Here is an 18,489-nt window from a genome sequence, read left to right on the forward strand (position 1 = left end):
TGCACTCCAGCCTGAGTGACAGAATGAGACTCTATCTCAAAAATAAATACATAAAATAAAATAAAATAAAATATAAAATAAAAGGGGCCTACTTCATTAGATATTAAATCTGTTCTCTGGCAAAAAAAATTAATGAAATAAAATCGGACTACATCAGAGTGTTGTTAGGAAGATTAGATAAGTTCATAGACCGTGCATGTACAGAGTGTAGAACAGAGCCTGATACAGTCTGTTCAGTAGATATTAATTATCATTCTTATTGTTAGTGACTTCTTTTGTTAATTTTTTAAAATTATTTTTTAAAGTTTTTGTGGGGCCGGGCACAGTGGCTTATGCCTGTAATCCCAGCACTTTGGGAGGCCGAGGCAGGCGGATCATGAGCTCAGGAGTTCGAGACCAGCCTGACCAACATGGTGAAACCTCGTCTCTACTAAAAATACAATAATTAGCTGGGCATGGTGACGTAATCCCAGCTACTCAGGAGGCTGAGGCAGCAGAATTCTCTTGAACCCGGGAGGCAGAGCTTGCAGTGAGCCGAGATCGCGCTACTGCACTCCAGCCTGGGCGACAGAGTGAGTCTCCGTCTCAAAAATAAATAAATAAATAAAAATAAATAAATAAAATAAAATTTTTGTGGGTACATAGTTGTATATATTTATGGGGTACATGAGATGTTTTGATACGGGCATGCAATATGAAATAAGCATGTTGGAGAAAGGGGTATCCATCCCCTCAAGCATTTATCCTTTGAGTTACAAACAATACAATCACATTCTTTAAGTTATTGTAAAATATACAATGAAGTTATTATTGTCTATAGGCACCCTATTGTGCTATCAAATAGTAGGTCTTATTCATTCTTTTTTTTTTTTTTTTTTTACCTAGCCTCTGGTAACCATCCTTCTACTTTGTATGTCCATGAGTTCAATTGATTTGATTTTTAGATCCCACAAGTAAGTGAGGACATGTGATGTTTGTCTCTGTGCCTGGCTTATTTCATTTAACGTAATGATCTGCAGTTCCATCCACGTTGTTGCAATGATCACGTTTCTGTTGTCTTGGCAGACAGACAACATTGGCCCTCATTCTTTTTTGTGTACTCCCTTGTGTCTATGTGCTACTTTTGCTTTATCCATTCATCTGTTGTTAGACTCTCAGGTTGCTTCCAAACCTTAGCTACTGTAAACACTGCTGCAAAAAACATGGGTGTGCAGTTATCTCTTCGGTATACTGATTTCCTTTCTTTGGGGTATATACCCAGCGGTGGGATTACTGGATCATATGGTAGTTCAATTCTTAGTCTTTTGAGGAAACTCCGAACTGTTCTCCATTATGATTTTACTAATTTCCATTCCTACCAACAGTGTACAAGGGTTGCCTTTTTTCCACGTCCTCGCCAGTATTTGTGATTGCCTGCCTCTTGGATAGAAGCCATTTTAAGTGGAGTGAGATGATATCTCAGTGTAGTTTTGATTTGCATTTCTCTGATGATCAGTGATGTTGAGCACCTTTTCATATGCCGGTGTTAGTGACTTCTGATTCTAACTCGCTCTCCCTCCAGATTTGTATTTTCTCTTATTTTATTGTATTGCAGCTGCCTGGATGTCCCTTGCTACATTAAACTCAATGTGTTCAACACTGAACTCACTTGCATTACCACCCCCCCACCATGCCTCCCCACCAAACCCTTTCTCCTCTGTGTTTGTGGTTGGTTGATCCCTGACCATCTACCCTGTCACCCAAAGTGGAGCATCATCTTCCTCCTTTCCTCCCTGCACTGCTCTTCTTGGTCAGGACTGGTCCCTGGGCTCAGGCATTTCTCCAGCCTGTCACCACTGCTCTGCCTTCCTTCTGGCCACTCAGGCCATTGCAGCAGCTTCTGAGTAAACCTTCCAGGAGCCATTAGGCACTTGGCTCCTTCTCAGGCCACAGCTATGCCTTGTTTCCCATTACCTCTTGAAAGGCCTCCAAGACTTGCCCAGTTTTCCTCTCCTTCAGTGCCTGACACCCCTCACTCCTTTCCTTTGCATTCTCCTGCCTGATCATGGACTGTAGAGGCAAACTGACTTGAACTTGAATCACAACTTACTCCATACAAAGTATGACCTTGAGTGAGTTACTTAATTTAAACATCTTAAGTCGCAGTTTCCTCAAATGGGCATAATCCAAATGAAGCTGGATTTTCTTGTTCCCACTTTCAGGCCCATCATAGCAAAGTGTGGCATTCTCATGCAGAAATGCTTTGCTTTGTATTGATATATCTATAAATGGAATATTACTATTTGCATGTTTGCATTTTACATCTTCATTTAACAATATTCCAGTGATATATTGTACTTAGAGATCTTTTTTGTCAATGCCTATAGATCTCTTACCTTTTAAACTAATTTATGATGATAGAAATGATGGCTAGCAATCATACAGCTGTCACTGTGTGCCAAGAACTGTTTTCAGCGCATCCGATATATTATTTCAGTTACTCCTAAAGATAGCCACATTCCCAGCACTTTGGGAGGCTGAGGCGGGCAGATCATGAGGTCAGGAGTTCGAGACCAGCCTGGCCAACACAGTGAAACCCAGTCTCTACTAAAAATACAAAAAATTAGCTGGGCGTGGTGGTGGGTGCCTGTAATCCCAGCTATTCGGGAGGCTGAGGCAAGAGAATCGCTTGAACCCAGGAGGCAGAGGTTGCAGTGAGCCGAGATCGCGCCACTGCAGTCCAGCCTGGGTGACAGAGCAAGATTCCATAAAAAAAAAAAAAAAAAAGATAGCCACATGAGGTAGATACTAGTATTAGCCTCATTTTGCAGATGAGCTAACTACGGCACATAGAAGTAAGTTCTGGAGCTGAGATTGGGACCCAAGCAATCTATCATAAAGTTTTCAAGCATAACCACTACATGAGCGTGCTCTATCACTACAGGTGTTTTGCTGAAGATTTTCTTTTGTGTGTGTGTTTGTTTCTTTGAGACAAGGTCTCACTCTATCCCCCAGGCTGGAGTGCAGTGGCATGATCTATTTTTTTTTTTTTTTTTAAACAGGGTCTCACTCTGTCATCCAGGCTGGAGTGCAGTGGTATGATCTCAGCTCACTGCAACCTCTGCCTCCTGGGCTCAAGCAATTCTCCCACTTCAGCCTCCTGACTAGCTGGGATTTCAGCCTCATGCCACCACATCTGGCTCATTTTTTTGTCTTTTTAGTAGAGATAGGATTTCACCATGTTGGCAGGCTCGTCTTGAACTGCTGACCTCAAATGATCTGCCCGCCTCTGCCTCCCAAAGTGCTGGGATTACAGGCATAAGCCACTGCACCCAGCCCAGTGGCATGATCACTTAACTCACTGCAGCCTCGGCTTCCTGGGCTCAAGTGATCCTCCCAACTCAGCCTCCCAAGTAGCTGGGGTTACAGGTGCCCAACACCATGTCCAGCTAATTTTTTAATTTTTTTGTAGAGATGGGGGTCTCACTATGTTGCCCAGGCTGGTCTTGAACTCCTGGGCTCAAGCGATCCACCTGCCTTGACCTCTCAAATTGCTGGGATTACAGGTGTGAGCCACCGAGCCGGGTCAGAGCCTAAAAATTCTTTATTCTCATCTCTCTGTCCCCAAAGTCCAGAATCTCACTGTAGCCACTCATCTCCTCTTCTCATCCTTTCTCCTTCACCCCCTAAATTTTCCCAGTTCATCTGCCTCTCTTTCCTCTCTCATCTCCTACATCTCAAATTGTTTCTTCAGTGAGCAAACCTAGGCACCTCCTTATTAGCAAGCCTACGCCTTTTATCAGCTGCTTCTGTTTCCATCCCCCTCCAGCACCCTGCTGATCAAACACAGCTATCTTCCCTAAAACCCTCCCACTTTTTCATGCAGTGTTCATTCAACAGTCTTGTATCTGGCAACATTTACATGCCAGCCATTATTCCAGATGATGGAGATGCAACAGTAAATAAGCAGGAATCCCTGTCTTTGCTAGGTGGGGAGTCTCTTGTTTGTAATCCCAACTACTCAGGAGGCTGAGGCAGGACAATCACTGGAGTCTAGGAGTTTGACGTGCAGTGAGCTGTTGAGTGACAGAGCAAGACCCTATATCTAAAAATAAAAATTAAAAAAAAAAAAGAATCCCTGTCTTCGTGAAGTTCAGAACATGCTCGAAGAGGGGGAAAGACAATGGACAGGAAAGATGAATAACACAGCGTTGCTGCTAGATGATAAGTGGTAAAGGGAAAAGTAAACAGGGAAGTACTATTGAGAACATGGGGTGAAGGTTGCAATCCTTGATAGGGTACCAGGGAAGGACTCTCTGAGGGGGTGGCAGCACTGAGTGAAAACCTAAAAGAGGTTGTCATAGGTTTGGTTCCCAGGGAGCAAAGTGTGACACTGAGATGAACAGGGAGGAAGTTGATTAGGGAGTATTCTGAGAATCATCATCTGTTGGAGAAGAAAAAGAAGCAGGATTGGCTGAATGAAGTAGTTGGACTGAGGTACCACTACAACAGAATTTCAGCAAATCCCTCCTGGCCCTCCCCTTTATTCATCTACCCCGACCAGGCATTGAATGCTGGATGCCCACAAAGGGAGGACTGGCCTTAGGCAATGAAGCTCTCTTCAACTAGGTATACTTATAGGAGAGAGCTGACCTGCAGCAATCAATCAATCCTGCAAGGCAGACAGGAGGTCTCGGTGGCACATCAAATCATCTAGGGCAGAAACAGTAAACCATGCAGCTGCCTGGGAGAAGAGCATCCCAGGCAAAGAAAACAGCAAGCACAAAGGCCCTAAAGTGGAATGAGCTAGGGACGTCCGGGAAGCAGAAAGAAGACTAATGTAGCTGAAGCTCGGTAAATAAAGGGGGCAGTAGCAGGTAATAAAGTCAGACAAGTAATAGGGGCCAGGTCTTGGCAAGACTTGCTGTTTGGCCAAGAAGCAACATGGTTTAATTCTTACATTTAAATGTCAACCATTTTGCTATGTTGAGCATAGATTTGGCAAGGAGGGGACTAAAAGCTGAAGCAGGAACACTGGGTTTCTCAGCCTTGTCACCACTGATGATAATTCTTCATTGTGGGCCTGTTGTTGTGCACTGTAAGACATTTAGCCACTTCTCTGGCCTCTACCCACCCACCAGATGCCAGTGGCACCTGACACCGAATTATGATATCTGATAATGTTTCCAAACATTGCCACATGCCATTTTGGGAGGCAAAACTGCCACCAGTTCGGACTCCCTGAGTAAGAGGATACAAAATTCTGAGAGAGAGAGATGATGGTGACTTGAACCACCGTTTCACTTCCCTCCCACCCCAAGATGCTACAGTCTCAACTCTGCAGCCAAAGTGATTGTGTTATCTGTTATCACATTATGTCACTACTATACCAAACTGTCTATTTGCCTGAATTACCTCCATCCTTTCATCCTTGAGCTTGGTAAATGTTGCCTTTTTTCTTTTCCTTTTTTTTTTTCTTTGAGACAGAGCCAGAGCGCAGTGGCACAATCTCGGCTCACTGCAATCTCTGTCTCCCGGGTTCAAGCGATTCTCCTGCCTCAGCCTCCTGAGTAGCTGGGACTACAGGAGCCCGCCACCACGTCCGGCTAATTTTTTGTATTTTTAGTAGAGATGGGGTTTCACCGTGTAAGCCAGGATGGTCTCAAATTCCTGACCTCGTGATCCGCCCACCTCGGCCTCCCAAAGTGCTGGGATTACAGGCGCGAGCCACCACGCTCAGCCTAAATGTTGGCCTTTTTTTTTTTTTTTTTTTTTTTTGAGACGAAGCTTCGCTCTTGCTGCCCAGGCTGGAGTGCAATGGCACGATCTCGACTCACCGCAACCTCCGCCTCCCGGGTTCAAGCCATTCCCCTCCCTCAGCCTCCCGAGTAGCTGAGATTACAGGCATGTGCCACCACGCCCGGCTAGTTTTTGTATTTTCAATATAGACAGGGTTTCTCCATGTTGGTCAGGCTGGTCTCGAACTTCTGACCTCAAGTGATCCGCCCGCCTCGGCCTCCCAAAGTGCTGGGATTACAGGCGTGAGCCACTACGCCCGGCTAGAATGTTGTCTTTTAATACTAAGGTTTCACTTGCAAAGGGAAAGAACTGTTTGCGGAACTATCAACCGCTGTCTGAGGCGTGTCGGGAGCGACACCCCTGCGGAGGATACGGTGCCGGGGTCCTTCCGATCGCAAAAACGGGCGTTCCTCAGCCTTCAAGACTGTGAGCGCTCAGGGCCCTCGGCCGCTGCCCGCCGCAGACTCCACTTCCCATGATGCCAAGGGGTCGGGCCGTCCGGAAGGCCGTGTGCCCTCCGCGGGGCATGATGGGGTAGCTGGAGATTTCCATCATGGCGGCGTCCATTTCGGGCTACACCTTCAGTGCTGTGTGTTTCCACAGCGCCAACAGCAACGCGGACCACGTAGGTGCCGGGCCCCCTGCCGCGCCCGCTGGGGGCTTTCAGCCTCTGTCTCAGGCCGGCGCTCGCGGCCAAGCCGGGACCTCATGCGGCTCGCCCCCTGGGCACCAGGGCCGGCCGGAGGAGCTGGTGACCCGGGCGGCTCCCGCCCCCGGTGAGCTCTTGCCTCTGGGGGCTCCTTCGCCCCTGGGACAGGCCCCCTGGCTTCGCGCTCTCAGCCGCTCGGCCGTCCCGGCACAGCCGTCTCCCGTGCAGCAAAGCTGTCCCACCTGGCCTCCTGCAGTGTCAGGAGTCGCTCGGTGGAAACCGAGCGCCTGCCCCTCCCTGAAAGTCAGGCTTCTCGACTTAAGAGGGGCGCACGGGGTCGGGAAGGAATCTAGAGGCCGGGCGTTTAGTCCAGTAGGCGAGGTACTCAGCCCCGCCCGCCGGTCTCACAGGTTGTCGTGGGGGTGCTACGAGTGAAACCGTGGCTGTCACTATTGATACTTGTTAGACACGGTTGTGTGTTTTCTTCGCCCTGATGCAAAATGGAGAATGCATACAGGAGCGTTCGGTGCAGGGTCTATTTTGTATTTCCTTGAAGTTGCGTGTTTAGTTCTTTGTGACTAGTTTTCACTAGTCACAGTGAAATAGGGAAGTGACAGGCCCACTACTGAGTGATGGGAAATGCATAGGCTGTGAGCCCACAGGAGGAGCAGATCCTGTTTCAGTGTCTTTATTTTACAAATTGTCTTTTAACGTCATTGGCCTCTGATTGGAAATGCTTTGTGAAACTAGATCACTTCTCTCTTAAAGGAGGTATATAATTTGGCCACCAAATTGGGGGATTATTTTAAGTTATGTTAATAGTGAATGATTCAAACTCATTAAACCTATGTGTGGGGTTTCTGGTTGTCATTACAAAGCAAAATGGTACTCTGCAGAAGGAGGAACTGCATTTGGTTTGATGTCAGCAATCTTAGCTTCCATTAATAAAATCTGATTTCACAGGGAGGTGATTCCATTAGTAAATTGAATGCAATTAAATTATTGTACCTTTCATCTCTTCAGTGTTGATGGTAGAACTTAATGATAGGAATAGGAATATATACATCATGGGTTTTTCCAGAGGCAGCTTTGAAGACTATGGCCTAGGGTACTACAACCAGCTATTTAATAATGTAATATAGTTCCATATGTAAGAGTTTGTGATACCCCTAGTGTCCATGGACTATTAAAAATGGGTCCTTTACTCTATTTCTTGAATGCCTACTAATATCACAGTTTATGTATATGGCAAGATTACTGTAAGAACAAGCACCTACCTGTTGAAAAAAATTAATTCAAGAGATATCCCTTAATATCTACTCTGCAAGGCGTGGTGCTAGACTTCGTAGAAATTTTCACCAATGCCAATAGTTTGCAACTTTGTTTTATATGACCATGCCTGTTTATATTAATTTTGCCACAATTATAGATGTGGAATCCTTGAAAATAATTTCAATTTTAAGGTTGAAGAACCAACAATTTACTTTTGTAGTACATACTTATTTTGTCCAGTCAAGAAATTAATTTAAAACCACTCATCTGTAGACCTGGGGCTAGCATACTTTTCTGTACAGGGCCAGATAGTAAACTTTGTAGGCTTTGTAAGCCATATGGTCTCTATAGCAACTATTCAACTCTGCTATTTTTGGGAGAAAGCATCTATAGACAATAAAAGATTCAAGTGACTGTTATTAGCTGGACACGGTAGCTCATGCCTGTAATCCCAGCACTTTGGGAGGCTGAGGTGGTCAGATCACCTGAGGTCAGGAGTTCAAGAACAGCCTGACCAACAAGGAGAAACCCCGTCTCTACTGAAAATATAAAATTAGCCAGGCGTGGTGGCACATGCCTGTAATCCCAGCTACTAGGGAGGCTGAGGCAGGAAAATCGCTTGAACCTGGGAGGCAAAGGTTGTGGTGAGTCGAGATCGCGCCATTGCACTCCAGCCTGGGCAACAAAAATAATAATAATAAAATAAAATAACATAGAAACCATTTTTAGCTTACAGGCCGTACATGAATAAGCATTAGGCTGGAATTAGTCCCCATGCCATAGTTTGCCAACTCCTACTATAAAGTAACATTGGCTCAGATAATCCAGACCAGTAGATGTATAAACATTCCACTTGTACTTGGCTTTAGAATGTCCTTTTAAAAAAAAAATTACAGACAAGGTCTTGCTATGTGGCCCAGGCTGATCTCAAACTCCTGGCCTTAAGCGATCTTCCATTTTTGGCCTCTTAAAGTGTTGAGATTACAGGCGTGACCCACCGCATCTGACCTAGAATTTCTTGATGTCACTGTTGAGTTATACCGTTATTCCACAAATGGAAGACTGTTGTAGGGTTACCAGATGAAATACAGCACACTCAGTTAATTTGAATTTTAGATAAATAGCAATTTATTTATAGTATAAGTATATCCCAAAACTTACAAAATAATTATTTGTTATCTGAAATTAAAATTTTATTGTGTGTCTTGTATCTGTTTTGCTAAATCCAGCAACCCAGTGCTGTAGAATACTAGGAATCTAGCTGTGTTCTTAAGTCTAAAGTTCTGTGTGAATGTGAAATTATTTTTTCACTTTGATTTTTTGAAAGTGGGTATTTGTTTTGTTTGTCTTTTGCTTGTGACAAGACAAAACTGCTTTTGTGGTGAGAATTCATAACAAAGATTTTCTTAGGGTAAAACAAGCTGATTTAGGCAGTGTTTCTCAAATTAGTAGTCATGGACACTCCTTTGGATCTCAGAGAGTTTTTTTTTTAAGGGAATATATATATTTCTTTTTTCTTTTTTTTTTTTTTTTGAGACAGAGTCTTGCTCTGTCACCCAGGCTTGAGTGCAGTGGCACAGTCTTGGCTCACTGCAACCTCCGTCTCCTGGGTTCAAGCGATTCTTCTGCCTCAGCTGCTGTAGTAGCTGGGATTACAGGTGCGCACCACCACACCCATCTAGTTTTTATATTTTTAGTAGAGACGGGGTTTCTCCATGTTGGCCAGGCTGTTCTCAAACTCCTGACCTCAGGCAGTCCACCCACCTTGGCCTCCCAAAGTGCTGGGATTACAAGCAAGAGCCACCGTGCCCGGCCTATGTATTTCCCAAGTTTAAGAAATGCTCTGTGATGATTTGGTATTTTAGGACACTCCCCCTCCTCAAATCAAATACAAAAACTAGGCTGTAAAGTGTCTGTCTTTCTCCACTCCCATAGATTCTCACTTTAAACTGGAAATGTTTTTAAACTAGGAAACTTCATTAATTGATTTGAAGGATCAACGTAGAATAGAAGGATATATCGTACAAGGGCGTTGTTTCAACAAATTTATTCAACCAGTGTTAGTGAGGCACCTACTAAGTGTTAGGCATTGTGCTGGGTGCTGAGATAGAGCAGTGAATAAGCACACAGTCCCTGCTCTCGTGGAGTTTACATTCTGGCAAGGGATAATAAATGTATTTATTTATAAATATGTAATATGATGGATAGTGAGAAGACCAAGAAGAAAGAGAATGTAAGGTAAAGGGGGCAGAGTGCCTGGCAGATGCTATTTCCATTAAGTTGGTCAGGCAAGGCCTCTCTGATAAGGTGCCATATGAGTAAAGACCTGAATGAAGGAAAGGAGTAAGCCGTGTGATATCTGGGGAGAGAGATTCCAGGACAGCTTCTCAGTTCAACCCTCTGTATAGGAAAGTTACTTTAGGATTTAGAGTATGTCTTCTCCCAGCTGTGCTCGTGCAGAACATGGCAGCAAGTACACAAAGAGTAGGTAATAAGCCAATCAACTGTGGTGGTAAATGCCCCCCAAAAGTGTAAATAAGTTAACCTCTGCATTTATTAAAGAAAAAGGTTCGGCTGGGCACGATGGCTCACGCCTGTAATCCCAGCACTTTGGGAGGCCCAAGTGGGCGGATCACGAGGTCAGGAGATCGAGACCATCCTGGCTAACATGGTGAAATCCCGTCTCTACTAAAATACAAAAAAAAAAAAAAAATTAGCCAGGCATGGTGGCGGGTGCCTGTAGTCCCAGCTACTCAGGAGGCTGAGACAGGAGAATGGCATGAACCCGGAAGGTGGAGCTTGCAGTTAGCAGAGATCGCGCCACTGCACTCCAGCCTGGGTGACAGAGCAAGATTCCGTCTCAAAAAAAAAAAGAAAAAAAAAAAAGACAAGAAAAAGGTTCATGTGGATGATAGGGAATTTAATTGTTTTGCTAAAATCCTAATTTTCTATGCCAGCCTGTATAAAAGCATTTAGTTGTCATTGTGTTAACTTTATCTTTTCATCATCAGCGTTGTTTTTACAACGGCAAAATAAATTGTATGTGATTTCAAGAAAGCAACTTTGAAATATTTGTACTTCCTGAGTTTTTTGACATTGGTTATGATACTTAAGATTTAGGTGATGAAATTCACTCTTCCAAAAACAGGGAGCAGTTGAAGGGATTAAAATAATATTTTATCTTGTTATCCTTTTTTGGAACAATCCAATTAATAGATATACCTCAGATTGCTTTAGTCTGTTTGTTGGTTTATAGAATAGTGGTTTACATGGGAAGCTTGTTTGGATTATTGTGAAAATTATAAATTTATATGTCCTCAATTCCTCTTAATTTCAGTAAAAGTCATTTTTATTTTTAGTCTGCAATTATTTTCTTTAATTACTTTTAGGAAGGATTTTTACTGGGAGAGGTAAGACAAGAGGAAACATTTAGCATCAGTGACTCACAAATCAGCAACACGGAATTTCTGCAAGTAATTGGTAAGTAAATTTCTCAATGACCTTAGAAATATCTTTTTTGTATATTTACTTAATGTTTGTTTTGTTGTTTTGCCCTTAACTGATTTTATCCTAAAGAATTCAAAGAGTATGCCAGGCGCGGTGGCTCATGCCTGTAATCCCAGCACTTTGGGAGGCCGAGGCGGGTGGATCACGAGGTCAGGAGATCGAGACCATCCTGGCTAACACAGTGAAACCCCGTCTCTACTAAAAATACAAAAAAATTAGCCGGGCATGGTGGCGGACGCCTGTAGTCCCAGCTACTCTGGAGGCTGAGGCAGGAGAATGGCGTGAACCTGGGAGGCGGAGGTTGCAGTGAGCTGAGATCGCGCCACTGCACTCCAGCCTGGGGGACAGAGCAAGACTCCGTCTCAAAAAAAAAAAAAAAAGAATTCAAAGAGTATGTAGAAAAAAACGAAAATAAGGCCGGCCATGGTGGCTCACGCCTGTAATCCCAGCACTTCGGGAGGCCAAGGCAGGCGGATCACATGAGGTCAGGAGTTCGAGACCAGCCTGGCCAACATGGTGAAACCCCATCTCTACTAAAAGTACAAAATTAGCCAGGCGAGGTGGTGCACGCCTGTAATCCCAGCTACTCGGGAGGCTGAAGTACGAGAATCGCTTGAATGTGGGAGGCGGAGGTTGCAGTGAGTCGAGATCGTGCCACTGCACTCCAGCCTGGGCGACAAAGCGAGACTCCGTCTCAACAACAACAAAAAAGAATATCACATTTTGAACATGAAATGTCTGCATCTTGTTTTGAATATGTATGAATTGAAAAAGCTGTGCTAACTCACTTGAAGCAGAGCTGTCTACCCTTAGTTCTAGGAGTAGCAGGGAGAAGGCAGCAACAGAAGTGTCCTTAGTTAATGAGGTGATGCAGTAACAAGTATTGGAAAGAATGAAAGCAGGAAGGAGAAGAAATGTTCAACGCACCCAACAGAAAGAGAAGCAAGAACAACAGTACCACACAGCAGGGATTTGTAAAGAAATGTGTGCCGAGAGGCGATATGTACATGAGCAGGTGTCTACTGTGTTGTTGAGGCACAAGAAACTCTGGAAATTCCAGGTGAGGCTGCCCAGCCCCTGCCTGCTTCCAGAGGTTTACCTGTCGGTTAAGGTGTCCTCCAACTTCATTTCGATCTGCAGCTTGTTCATGTTTGAGATCATCACCCTGTTTTTCCATAAGTGCTTAGTATTGCAAAACATCTTAGAAAGCTTTAACTTCCTTCAAAAAGTACCACACAGTATCTATAGAATGTCTTTAGCGTGCTTCTAATCCAGTTTGTAAATTTGAAAGAAACTGCTTTGGTAACAGTGCGCATTCAGAGTTCAGAACTTACTCCAGGAATTTCATTAAATGACAGTTCTTTAAAGTAGAAGATGAGTTTTTCTTTTCCCTGAACTCTAGGTAATATTTTTGCAACAAAGATTCTGCATCCTAATTACTAACAGTATCTCTGGAATAACTTATGATGGTATACTTTATCATTTTTATTTATTTATTTATTTTGAGATGGAGTTTCACTTTTGTTGCCCAGGCTGAAGTGCAATGGCGCAATCTTGGCTCACTGCAACCTCTGCCTCCCGGTTTCAAGCGGTTCTCCTGCCTCAGTCCCGCAAGTAGCTGGGATTACAGGCATGCGCCACCATGCCCGGCTAATTTTGTATTTTTAGTAGAGATGGGGTTTCACCTTTTGGTCAGGCTGGTCTCAAACTCCTGACCTCAGGTGATCCAACCTCCTAGGCCTCCCAAAGTGCTGGGATTAGAGGCGTGAGCCACCATGCCTGGCCTCTATCATTTTTAGTGATAAAAAGAAGGAAATATTACTAGGTAAGGTTTTATTTGTACTTTTTTTTGCTTTTGTTTTTGAGACCGAGTCTCACTCTGTTGCCCAGGCTAGAGTGCAATGGTGTGATCTCGGCTCACTGCAACCTCCGCCTCCTGGGTTCAAGTGATTCTCCCACACCTCAGCCTCCCAGGTAGCTGGGATTACAGCTACCCACCATCATGCCCGACTCATTTTTGTATTTTTGTTTTCACCATATTGGCCAGGCTGGTCTTGAACCCCTAACCTCAGGTGATCCACCCGCCTTGGCCTCCCGAAGTGCTGGGATTACAGGTGTGAGCTACTGCACCTGGCCTTTATTTATTTATTTATTTATATTTTTGAGACAGAGTCTTGCTCTGTCATTCAGGCTGGGGTGTAGTGACATGATCTTGGCTCACTGCAACCTCTGCCTCCTGGGTTCAAGCAGTTCTCCTGCCTCAGCTTCCCGAGTAGCTGGGATTACAGGCACACGCCACCACACCCAGCTAATTTTTGTATTTTTAGTAGACGTGGGGTTTCACCATGTTAGCCAGGCTGGTCTCAAACTCCTGACCTCCTGATCTGCCCACCTTGGCCTCCCAAAGTGCTGGGATTACAGGTGTGCACCACTGTGCCCGGCTTTAATTTATTTTTATAAGACTGGTCAAGTGCAGTAGTGAGAAGGGGGAAAGAGTAGAACAAGGGTTCAGTCTGTAACCATAAACAATCAATTGAGATAACTCTACCTGCAGACCAACCAAGGTAAGGTTTATCTTACTGCATAGCTAGGCAAGTGAACTTTTCTTTCCTGTGGAAATACTTCATTTTGACAACATTAACACAAGTACAGAAGCTACTGGGCCTAGTCCCATGTCCTTGAAGGCCATAGCCTTTTTTGCAACAAAGATTCTGCATCCTAATTACTAACAGTATCTCTGGAATAACTTATGATGGTATACTTTATCATTTTTATTTATTTATTTATTTTGAGATGGAGTTTCACTTTTGTTGCCCAGGCTGGAGTGCAATGGCGCTTGGTGCAATGGTTCCTTTTTTTTTTTTTTAACTGAGACGGAGTCTCGCACTGTCACCCAGGCTGGAGTGCAGTGGCGCGATCTGGGTTCACTGCAAGCTCCACCTCCCGGGTTCACGCCATTCTTTTGCCTCAGCCTCCCAAGTAGCTGAGACTACAGGCGCCCACCAACACGCCTGGCTAATTTTTTGTATTTTTGGTGGAGACGAGGTTTCACCGTGTTAGCCAGGATGGTCTCAATCTCCTGACCTCGCGATCCACCCACCTTGGCCTCCCAAAGTGCTGGGACTACAGGCGTGAGCCACCGTGCCCGGCCTGTGGTTTCCTTTTAATTGAGTTAAAATTACAGCCTGGAACTCTGAGGCTGTGGTTTTTTAAACAACGGGTGATGAGCTGCTCTCTAGGAGAATGTGATTAATATAACTGAATGGTCAATTAGTTTCATGGTCTTATAAAGAAACCCAGACCCTGAGCCCCTGGATGAGCTCAAAGAAATTGTTCGCTCTGCTTAATCACAGCAACTTTTCAGAAGCTGTTACGATCTACCCTGTAATGATTGTTTCCCTTGGTACTGACCATCTTTGAAAGGGTTAATAGACTTCCAGAGTTCCTTCCTCTTCAAAACACCTGGCCCAAGTTGTCATGAGTTATTACTGGTTATTAATGGTAGGGTGAGGGTGGTTAAGGCCCGCTGTCCCCAAGCTGTCCTCGCAGCATTTTTTTTTTTTTTTTTTTTTTTTTAATATGAGACAGAGTTTCGCTCTGTTGCCCAGGCTGGAGTGCAGTGGTGCGATCTCTGCTTACTGCAGCCTCAGCCTCCCGGGTTCAAGTGATTCTCCTGCCTCAGCCTCCCAAATAGCTGGGATTACAGGCGCCCGCCACCACGCCCAGCTAATTTTTGTATTTTTAGTAGAGACGGGGTTTCACCATGTTGGCCAGACTGGTCTTGAACTCCTGACCTAGTGATCTGTCCGCCTCAGCTTCCCAAAGTGCTGGGATTACAGGCGTGAGCCACCGTGCCCTGCCTATCCTCACAGCTTTTATCCCACTTGATTAAATGCTTCCAGTCAGTGGTTGCTTTTTCCCATGATGCTTTTTCAAATAGATAAGATTGAATAAGGCACACAATAGCTGCGTATTCCTGAATAATATCTTTCAGGTATGTGCTCATCATACATGGACAAATAGAAATAGAACTTTCATTCTGTAGTCTCTTTTATTCTGAGAGTGTGTCACTGAGGATGAGTATTCAGACTGGTGTACATGTAGCAACTGTTTGGCAGAGGGAAAAGCTGTCTTTGTTGTCAGAGATTTTGATTAAAAAAAAAAAGTCCTGAGCTATTTTATAGTTGCCTATGTCTTACATGATTAACTAAGATGTATTTCCTCTTTCTATTTACAGAAATCCATAACCATCAGCCTTGTTCAAAACTTTTTAGGTAAGCCATATGTAAGCTTTTAGTCCTTATTAAAAGGATTGATTGATAAAAAAAAAACTAGTGAATTTTGGCCTGTAGCTGATTGTGGCTGTAAAGTCATGAGGGTACCCAAATCCATGTATTTATTGAGTGCTATGTACACGGCACTGTGTTAGGTTAGGAAAAGGGAAGGGAAGAGTGTCAATTGTGGGCTTAGTGATTTAGAATGGAAGTATTTCCTCTCAGCCTATCAAGGGCTCTTCAATTATAGAGAAAAAGTTAATCAACATAAAATAATTCAAAGGATGTTCTTAACGAGGAATAAAAAATGTTTCGTGTTCAACTTTAAAAATGTAAGAAAAAGGAGCATAAAACGTTCTTTTTGTGTTTGTTGAAGTGAATACAGTAGTCCCTGCTTATCCTTGGGCAATATGTGGCAAGACTCCAGAAATCGTGGCTAGTACTGAACCCTATCTATATGTACTATGGTTTTTCCTGTATGTACATACCTATCATGAAGTTTCACTTATGAATGAGGCACAGTAAGAGATGATTGAAGTTATGTGAATTTGTCCACTCACTCTCAAACATATTTGAGAGATTGACCAAGGGTAACTGAAACTGGAAAGTGAAACCGCAGACAAGGGGGGGACTACTGTATACACCAATGCCATATTATGACCAACTAAAGGACAGAACGAAAAAGAAATAAAGGGAGAAACGTTCGGAAAGGAGAAAGCATACAACAGAGAGACACCTGGAGGGAAAAGAGTGAGGAAAAGAAAGTCCAGGGTCTCTTACTCACTGGACTTCCCCCCATACCACCACCAGGCCTATGCCTTCTTTCTCAGCCCCAAACCCTTCCACCTAATGGCTGGGATCACGATTTCAACTCTGTGTTTCATAAAACTCCCCGAGACCCAACTTCTTACCCCTTTCCAAAAGCCAGGCCAATACTTTCCTTCTAGCACTGCCCACACGAATACAATCAGCGTTCTTGATCAGCACTTCCTTCTGTAACGCCAGCCAGGCCTTTCTGCTTGCCTCTTCCTGCTGTTCCCTGCAGTTTTCACCCTGACCACTCTCCCACTGTCAGCTGGCCCAAACACCTAGCCCCCTTGCACCCAAAAATCCCTGGGGACTTGTGTCATATTCACCCTCGAACATCCACCCCCACCTATTGATTGCTTCAGAGAATTGTCACCATGCAAGATGGCTACCTATAAATGAAGCCATCAGTTGCTGAGAACCTCGCCTCTTTTAGATTTACACATAAGCAAAACAGGAATGGGGAAGCAAGACGAGCAGCCAGCAGTTCGTTTGAGGGGAATCTCAGAGCAAGTGAAATTGTTTAGGCTCTGGTTCACACATTGCTTCTGTCTGGTCTACGAAGGTGTCTGATTTGGTCTTGACTGTCCAAACCTTCTCTAGGTGTACCCTGCCTCAGCCTTCTCAGGAATTCATTAAAATACTGTCAGCAAAGTAGTACCAGAACAAGGATTTGAGTTTAAAGAATAGACTTAGTTGGCCGGGTGCGGTGGCTCACGCCTGTAATCCCAGCACTTTGGGAGGCCAAAGCAGGTGGATCATGAGGTCAGGAGATCAAGACCATCCTGGTTAACACAGTGAAACCCCGTCTCTACTAAAAATACAAAAAATTAGCCAGGTACGGTGGCGGGTGCCTGTAGTCCCAGCTACTTGGGAGGCTGAGGCAGGAGAATGGCATGAACCTGGGAGGTGGAGCTTGGAGAGAGCCGAGATCGCGCCACTGCACTCCAGCCTGGGTGACAGAGCGAGACTCCATCTCAACAAAAAAAAAAAAAAAAAAGAAAGATTAGACTCAGTTATTAGAGCCAAAAGAAACCTTAGATAACATCTGTCTATTCCAAACTCCTTATTTTGCAAAAAATGGAATGGAAACCAGGTGAAGTGACTTGCCCCAGATCATATAGTGAGAAACAGAACTGGAGCTGGAGCTTGTGTCTCTTGCCTTCCAAGTCAGTGGCTTTTTTTGTTTGTTTTTAACCGTATCTTGAACTCCTTTCTGGCTTATAAGGCCCAGGTTTATGGTGGTAGGAAAGAAGTAGAGGTGTGGCTTTCCCAAGCCCATGTCCAGTGGTAGAGGAGGCCCACACATCATTATACCTGGATGCACATCACGGGATCCTGGTCATGTTGGTCTCTTTTGGAGGTGATTGTATTAGGTTCGAAGCTAGCCAGACCTGGCTTCCAATTCCAGCCCTTCTGTCTACCAGCCCTGTGATTTGGAGGAAGTCACTTGGCCTTGGTGTGTTTATCTATGAAACTGGGAATGAAACTTGTGGAATTGTTGGGTCAAACTAATACCTCCCAGCACTGAGGCAAGAATGGAATGAAACAACCTGAGAAAGTAGGCAGCCCAATGTCTTCTTCCACATCCCACAAATGTTTACTTCCCTTCTTCATTTCTCAGAAAATGAGCTGCTACATTATCTTTTTTTCATAAGTAATTGATACCTAGAAACAAAGAAAAATGTCACAGCCATTTGAAACCCCACATTTTATAATTACTTGCTATCAGCACCTCCCACATGTGGAAGTAATATCTTTTGAATGTAGCAATCTCTTGAGTATTCTTCAATGCAAAAGGGACCTCATTTCAGAAAAACATTTGGACTGATTTCTCTTTATGTACCTGCGTAAACCTGTGTAAGGTGAGAAGTTAGGTCTTCATTAGGGTTACCACAGGCATATGCAGCTAAGCACGTCTATGTCGCAATACTATGTGGTGTTAGTACAAGATTTTTTTCTCTTAAACAGTTTTTATGACTACGCAAGCAAAGTGAATGAGGAGAGTTTGGACAGGATTCTTAAAGATCGGAGAAAGGTATGTTCTGTTTATTGCCCAGTATGATTCTGAAATCGTTCCTTATCACCAAAAAGATAAAACCAGACAGGAATGTAAAATGGAACAATAAGATTTCGTGTTAATATGTAAGAGTTTTGTTAACCTACATAGATTTTTTGATATATCAATAGAAAAAAATTTAG

The 18,489-nt window shown here is 44.0% G+C and overlaps 1 protein-coding gene across 1 annotated transcript in view; it reads left to right on the forward strand.

Annotated features, from left to right (window-relative positions):
- The first annotated feature begins 6,095 nt into the window (after positions 1 to 6,095).
- ABRAXAS2 (abraxas 2, BRISC complex subunit) overlaps positions 6,096 to 18,489 on the forward strand; it is a 29,434-nt gene continuing 17,040 nt past the window's right edge. Inside the window, exons 1-4 of the mRNA XM_004050249.5 lie at positions 6,096 to 6,403; positions 11,089 to 11,179; positions 15,444 to 15,480; positions 18,259 to 18,325. Coding sequence (XP_004050297.4) covers positions 6,332 to 6,403; positions 11,089 to 11,179; positions 15,444 to 15,480; positions 18,259 to 18,325 — 267 coding nt within the window. The 5' untranslated portion in view covers positions 6,096 to 6,331. The remainder of the gene's footprint in view (positions 6,404 to 11,088; positions 11,180 to 15,443; positions 15,481 to 18,258; positions 18,326 to 18,489) is intronic.

This window comes from Gorilla gorilla, chromosome 8, assembly GCF_029281585.2.
Source record: "Gorilla gorilla gorilla isolate KB3781 chromosome 8, NHGRI_mGorGor1-v2.1_pri, whole genome shotgun sequence".
Classification (NCBI taxonomy): domain Eukaryota; kingdom Metazoa; phylum Chordata; class Mammalia; order Primates; family Hominidae; genus Gorilla; species Gorilla gorilla.